We start from the raw sequence: 7,347 nt of genomic DNA on the forward strand, positions 1-7,347 counted from the left end.
GACTGCAAATTGTTGCCCTGCTTGGCTGTGCGGGCATCTTTTCCTGCTTTAAGGTATGTCTGCTGATAAGCCATTCTATGCAAAGAAGCCTATCCAATCTCCATTACACTTCTGTTTCTGAGAGGCAGAGGGTTCCTGTACTGTACGTATAGAGCTACACAGCTTAGGAGTTTCCTGTGTAGCTTAAGGCTCTTTTGGAAGAGAGCCAGTCAGTAGGATGAAGGACTGAAATGAAGTCAAGAGGACTTCCAGAAGAGCCTGGGACTGCCACACCATTATATGAAGGCTGTACAGAGCTGGGATTCAGGGCTCTGGGCCTCTATATTCAGAGTAGTAGTTCCTGAGAGAAGAAACTGTAGCTGGTCCCCCCAAGATCAAGGGCATCCCCTATAGGCTCTACCTGTGCGTCCTTTTGCATAGTTCCTTCACAAAGAACCCCTAAAAATGGGTCAACATTCATCTTCCAAGCTAGGTGCTTGGCACAGGGGCTGGCTTAGCAAAGAGTCACCTTTTCAGGCCCAGCCAGGCCTGTGCTCTTGAGTTTGTTTCCTTCTTTTCAGCTTTAGTTCATCTGGGTCCTGCCCTCCACCTACTTGACTCGAAGGTAAAGACCACTGGGAACCAAGGTGATGGGTCTCTATGTAGAAGGCATGTGCCTTCTTGTGTGTGGACAAGACAGAATCTTGCTGATCCCATCCTGAGAGATTTCCTTTTCTTTCCTCTGAAAATTCCTCATTTCCTAGATTCTATCTCTTTCAACCGTGAGAATCAGAAGGATTTGATAATTCTCCTGGTGAGCTGCCAGCCTGGAGCACAACCTAGTTCCCATTTTAGTATCTCTCTTCGTCTCACCTCTGTGAGGCCAGGGTTCCCTGCTGCTGACTTTTGTACCTACCTTTGGTAGGATCTTCTCCCATTTTTCTATGCTTGTTTCCACTCTCAATTTTGTTTTCTATGTCTCTCCATCTCTGCTTATAGAAGGAACCATGGGATTTCATTGACTTTCTAGTATCCCCAGGTCTCCAGGCTTTTGAGGCAATTGGGAGTTACCTTTTGTGATCTACACCATAAACCTGCCAAGATGGCAGTGACCTGGAAAGGGGATGGGGCACAAAGCCTACTTCACTCCTTGCCATCCTCTAAGCTAAAGGACAACCTTCCTGGCCTCCTCCCTGAGTCACAGCTTTTCTTAAACATCGAAAAAGAAGAACAAGAAGAGCTGTATTAAAATACACAAGACTTAAACTTGTCACTTGGTCCTGGGCTCCATTTCTCATCATGTGGAAATGGCATCTTAGTGATTCTCCAACATCACTCCCCTCTTCATACTCCTTTTAGTGATTCCCCTTGGGGCTCCCCACTGACTATCAACTCAAACATCGCTGTCTTCTTCGACCCAGCCATGGCCCTCTGCATTTCCAGATATATTCCTAGCCCCCACAAATACTTGACATGCCCCCCCCCACACACACACAAGAATTTGGGGTCACTCACTTCTCCTACTTTTCAGAGTCCTGAGCTGTTCTCGGGACTCTAGTTCTCATCCTGTGTGAGACTATATGGTACTATTTCAGAACCCCTCCTTTATTTGAGGTCTCCAGAATTTTAGAATATACTCCCCACTGGACTGGGAACAGGTATTTTTCCTGATTCCTCAAAATACTAGAAAGTCAAGGGAAATTATGCTAACTTCAACGTTCAAATTAGCAACCCCCTTTTAAGACAAGAGAACTTGATTGACAGAAGCTCATTTCACTTCTTTCTACCTCACAAACATATCCTAATTGGTTTTTGACTATCATTCTTTGTTAGTGGTTTTCGTTCTGAAGGTGCAGAGTGGGAAATACCCTGTGGGATCTCTATGGCTAAGGTCTACCCAAAGTCTCTAGAGAATATCTGGAAGAAACCCCACTTCCTCCATGAAGACCTGGGGTGAAAAACTGAGGGGCACACTCAGTCCGGCATCCAGTTCAGGATCATAGCTGCTTGGTGAAAAATACGTCAGTGGATAAACACATACGATGGGGCTGTGGTATGATGAGCAAACAAATGTAAGAGTGGGGAAGGGTGGGAAGTGTTTGTCCCACATGCTCAGTTAGGACACGTGGGTTCAGTCTCGGAAAATCTCTTAGGGTTAAAGTGACCAGGCCTATATGGATCCTCTCCCCAACAATAGAGAAACAGTGAAGACCTGAAAGTGGCCCGATCTCCTACAGCTCAAATAGTCAAAGCAGCTGATCCAGAGAAAGCCACCTTGGGAATGTGGCTGAAGAGAAATCCTGAGAAAGCCCCTGGTCCCCACGTGTTACTCCCTTCTTAAGCTGAATTGTTTTTTGTTTTCCATCTTCAAAGTGGTCAAACCATGTCTGAAAAACCTTGTTCCCAGCCTCATCTTTTACAGAGAAAAGCTTGGAGTTCCCACAGCTCTGCTTTCTTCATAAGACCGCATCATAAGTAGAGCACTCTGGCAAGAGGAACTGGGAAGCCTTATTGTCTTTCGAGGTCTCATGAAACAGCCTGCTTCCCCCTTCACTGTGGTGGGGAAGGAGACAAATGGACAAACAACACTATGTGGTAATGGCACTGACTCTTGGCAGGGACCTTTTAGGGTCCCAGTCACTTAGTGCATACACGCTAAATGTGTATTCCATGTAGTTTCTGGGCCTAGAAACTGGGCAGAGTTCCTGGGGCCTTCCCTAGAGTAAGGCCTGCCCCTTTTCCAAACTGGCTCTCCAGTTTGAGCCTCCTCAGAAATGAGCTTCTCAAGGCTGCCTGAGCTTAAAACAGAAGAGATTGGGAATCTTCCAGATGATGAGGGATCCAGGAAGCTGTCTTCTTCCCAGGCCCTCACCCTGGAACAGCAGCCCTTGGTCCTTGATCTGGGATACTAGTCATAGTCCTCTCAATGAAGAAAAGGCCTTAAAGAATGTAGTTAAGAGTAGATATCTATGCTGTTGCTTCTTTCTTAAACCACGTAGAGACACCAGCATGCTCTTCAGATTTGCTGTCACCTACTTGTCCATGGAAAGCTTCTTTCATTATTGGAAGAGACTTCCAAATAAGCCCCAGAAAGGGCATCTGGCCAGAGCCTGGTGGAAGGACAGAGTCTCTGAAAAGCTGTTCTCTAATTCTCTGTGTCTACCAGCCCAGAACAAAAGGTCTCAGTAGGGCCCAGCATTGGGGACAGCCTTTGCCCCATGGAAAACTTGCTGCCCAGGCCTAGGGCTTCCTGCTTTTCACTTCACGTGCATTGCCCTCCAAGCCAGGCATGTCCTGGCATCGGGATCAGAAGGCGAAGACAGGGCGCATCAACTTGCAACAGAAAAAGCTCTCTTGCAAGACACACAGGGTCTGGTCTGGCCCACTTGGCTGCGCAACTTGTACCCAAAGCTACCTCCTCACTGAGAGGGCTCTGACTGCCCCAACCTCCATTTGCTTTGGGCCCAGGCAGACCCATGAAGCTCCATCTCATTCTGTACTTCTTTGTCCTAACATCATTGTGGCTCAGGTTCCCCTAGGGACACTCTTCCCTCCTGTCTCCTCTTTTGTGTATATTGGTGAGTCTCACCAGTTCCTTTCTCCCATTTTGCTGGCCTCTTTGCTTCCCTTTTCCAGATGCAATCCTTGGAGCATTTATGCTTTCTTTTTCTTGAATGGTCTCTCTTCAAAGTCTGAGTCCTATGGGTATTGGTAATCCATCAGATTATCCTGTGTTTGGGTTTGTTTCTCAGCAGTGGTGGGGGCAGGCAAGTCAGCAGGGAAGGAGCAGGCCCTAAGCCCTGCCCAGCTCAGATAGATGCCACTATCCTTCTTTCCCTAGATCTTGTTTGTGATTTTGAAGGTGACACTCCAACTTCACCCTTTCTTTCCAGACCCTTAGCTGAAGTCTCAAAGACCTCTTACTGACCATCAACTAAGAGATCACCATCCTTTTGGAATCAGGTCCCTGCCCTTTGCCTTCCCATTAGGGGTACCAAGGAGGCAGCTTTCAGAGACAGTCCCATCTCCTGTGAACACAGACGCCTCAAAGCCTGAGTCCTTAACACCTTCCTTCGCTCCTTCACCCAGTCTGTACTGGTCTCCAGAAGTCTCCGACTCTTGTCTGTGATAAGCTCTGGTGACCACTACATAGCCCTTATGAATTTGCAGTCTCCATTATTTGGAAGAATTCTGATGGCTGCCTTGCGGGCCACTGTCCTAGGGTACAAAGACTCTAAGTAGTTTCCTTTTGCTCAACACATGCTGCTCCAGGTCAGGACTCTGATATCGAGGAACAACTTGCTTTGTTGCCTCCATACAGTCCTGAGTGGACAAAGAACTAGGCTTGTAATTTCCTGTTAGTGACGCAGAGGGGACAAGCAATACTTCCTGAGGGGGTTTGGTTCTCTCAGAAGTTGTAGTTATCTGTCAGGGACAAGGACAGAATCTCTAGTTAGTGGAAAAGTACAGACCCCCATAAGACAGGGAACTAGATCATCTTACAGTCAGGTTGCCTAGCAACAGGACATTGAGGCAGAGCCCTTGACCCTTTCACCCTGTAAACATCCTATACAAACATCCTGATAGCTTGCCCCACCTTATGCAGATGACAGCTTCTTGCTCCCCCCACCCTGCAGAAACTATATAAACCCTCTTGGAGAAAAATAAAGTTGCACCTTGATCAGAATCTAGACTTGGTGTATTTCCTTGTATCTCCTGTCTCTATCATTCCGTCCTTAGGGTGGTTGAGAACCCGTTGAAGCCCTGCAGGCAGGGCAAAGTGGCGCCCAACGTGGATGAAACCACTTCTTGAGGATTCGGAACGTCGTCTCCCGGAGGAAGACCAAGGCCTTGGTGAAGTTGTTGGATCCCCCTGAAATCGCCCGGTTCAGGACGCGATCCCGGAGGAGGGCGGAGACGATGCAGGTAAGAAAGTGACGAGCCATGGGACAGGCAACATCATCACAAGATTTATTCCTTTCTGGCCTAAAAGAGGCCCTCAAGATACAAGGAACTAGGGTTAAGAAAAAAGATCTTAAAGCCTTTTTTGATTATATTATAGACACATGTCCTTGGTTCCCCCAAGAAGGAACCATAGATGAAAAAAGTTGGGCATGTCTCGGGGACTGTTTAGATGATTACTACAGGACTTTTGGACTAGAGAAGGTTCCCGTCACCACATTTTCTTACTGGAAGCTTATTAATGACATTCTTAGGGTCTATAAATATTCCCCTGACATACAAGAGCTTATTAATATAGGAGAAAAAATCTTCAAAGAAGCCTTTCGCTTCCCCTCTACCTGCCCTAAGACCCCCCGAGCGCTTTCTGGTCCGCCTTCAGTCTGTCCCTCGGTTCACGACCTGCGCTCTATGGAAGAGGGGATGCTCACAACTTTTAAACCTAGGAATCCCCAGGAGTCCTCTTTTGCCCATCCTCATCCCTCTGTTAATAATTTGACCTCTAACTCCCCTCTAGACCCCACCAAGGAGGCTTCCCTAGAGAAAGGGGCAGCCCGTTACCATAATCCAGACTGCCCCCCCTGCAAAAATCTCCCCTTAACACAGGAGTCCTTGGGCCCTTTTATACCACCTCAAAAATCTCCGGCAGTTCCCCCTTCCGCAATGTCCCCTCCTTATGTTTCTCCGGCTTCCCACTTTTGCGGGCCTATTCTTGATGAGTTGGCTCCCCCTGTCCCAGATCTTGGTTCACTGAGACGGGCCCTCCAGGCTCGCAGGGAACATGTTGAGCTTTTAAGGGAATTGAAAACTCTTGATAAAGAACTTAAAGATCTTGCCCTTGAAGTGGTGGCTCCCGGTCCGCTAAAACCATCTCAAAAATCTAGTAAATCGAAGAGTAAGCCTCAGCCTGTCCTGGCATTTCCTGTTACCAGGAGCCAGACCTCTGGGGACTCATCCGAGGTGGCCGCTCAGAGCGGCGCCTCAGGGGGTTTGGAAGATCAAAATGAGGAGGGGGAAGAGGGAGAGGAGGAGGAGGAGGCGTCACCAGAGGACCCCCCGCCAGGACAGACTTATCACAAATTAAATTTCCGCCTAGTTGAAAAGCTGAAATCTGCCTGTGCTCAGTATGGTCCTACGGCTCCTTTTACATTAGCCTTGGTGGAAAATCAGAGCGAACATTGGTTGACCCCTAATGACTGGTATTTTCTTGCCCGTGCGGCTCTTTCTGGGGGTGACTTTGTCCTCTGGAAAACAGAATTTACAGAAAATTGTCGAGAAGTTGCTCAAAAAAATATTGAACAGCCGTCCTCAAAAACTTGGACAGTAAAGAAACTCCTCGGCAACCCCCCTTACGATACAAATGCAGCACAGGCAAAATTCCCTCCTGGCCTCCTGGCCCAGATTCAAAAGGCGGGGGTTCGGGCCTGGAAACGCCTGCCCCCAAAGGGTTCAGCTACCACCTCATTAGCAAAGACTCCTCAGGGCCCTGATGAACCTTTTAGTGAATTTGTCTCTCGCTTAAATGATGCAGCTGAGAGACTTTTTGGGCCGAATGAACACGAAAGCACCTTTGTTAAACACTTGGCCTTTGAAAATGCAAACCCTGCCTGCCAGGAAGTCCTCCGCCCTCATAAAAACAGAGCGGACCTGTCTGAATATGTGAGACTCTGTTCGGGTGTTGGCGCCGCCCATGCCATGGGATCAGCTATAGGTGCTGCCCTCAGGGCTTCACAACAGCCTGGAGCCCGCACCTGTTATTTCTGTAAACAACCCGGACATTTCCTAGGGAATGTCCCCAGAAAGGTCACAGCCTCGCGCCCTTAGCCCAGCCAGCTCAGGAGGCCGCCTCTATGAGGCCCCTGCCTTCCACTCTCTGCCCTCGCTACAACAAGGGCCGTCATTGGGCTACAGAATGCAGGTCAAAAGTCAATTATCTCGGTCAGCCCCTTCCTCCGCCGGTGCCAGGAAACTTCCAAAGGGGCCAGCCCCTGGCCCCAATGCCTCCAAGAGCGCACCCTGGGGCCTTGAGGTCCGCTCACCTCCTGCCTCCCCAGCCTCAACAAATTCTCCCGCCCCAGTTCCATTCTCCTCCCTCCGGAGAGCAACCCCAGGCAGTGCCGGATTGGGCTTGTGTGCCGCCGAAACAGTATTAAACTCCCTTGAAGGGGCTCAGGTCATCCCTACAGGGGTGACAGGGCCCTTACCTCCTAATGTTTGCGCGCTTGTCCTTGGCCGTGCTTCTGCGGCCCTCCGAGGGGTCCAGGTCTACCCTGGCATAATAGATAGTGATTTCTCAGGTGAAATTGAGATTCTGGCCACTACTGTAAACGGCATGGTCACGATTCCTCAAGGTACACGCCTGGCACAGCTAGTTCCTCTACCCTCGTCTGTCTGTGATAATCCCTCAAT

General features: G+C 48.9%; 1 protein-coding gene across 1 annotated transcript; it reads left to right on the forward strand.

Moving 5' to 3' along the window:
• The first annotated feature begins 4,923 nt into the window (after positions 1-4,923).
• LOC128123960 (endogenous retrovirus group K member 113 Gag polyprotein-like) lies at positions 4,924-6,762 on the forward strand. The gene has a single exon (XM_052760221.1). It carries the CDS (start codon positions 4,924-4,926, stop codon positions 6,760-6,762), a length of 1,839 nt encoding a protein of 612 aa, XP_052616181.1.
• Positions 6,763-7,347: the final 585 nt, after the last annotated feature.

The sequence above is a fragment of the Peromyscus californicus genome, unplaced genomic scaffold, assembly GCF_007827085.1.
Source record: "Peromyscus californicus insignis strain IS unplaced genomic scaffold, ASM782708v3 Scaffold_4__1_contigs__length_199733344, whole genome shotgun sequence".
NCBI classification, from domain to species: domain Eukaryota; kingdom Metazoa; phylum Chordata; class Mammalia; order Rodentia; family Cricetidae; genus Peromyscus; species Peromyscus californicus.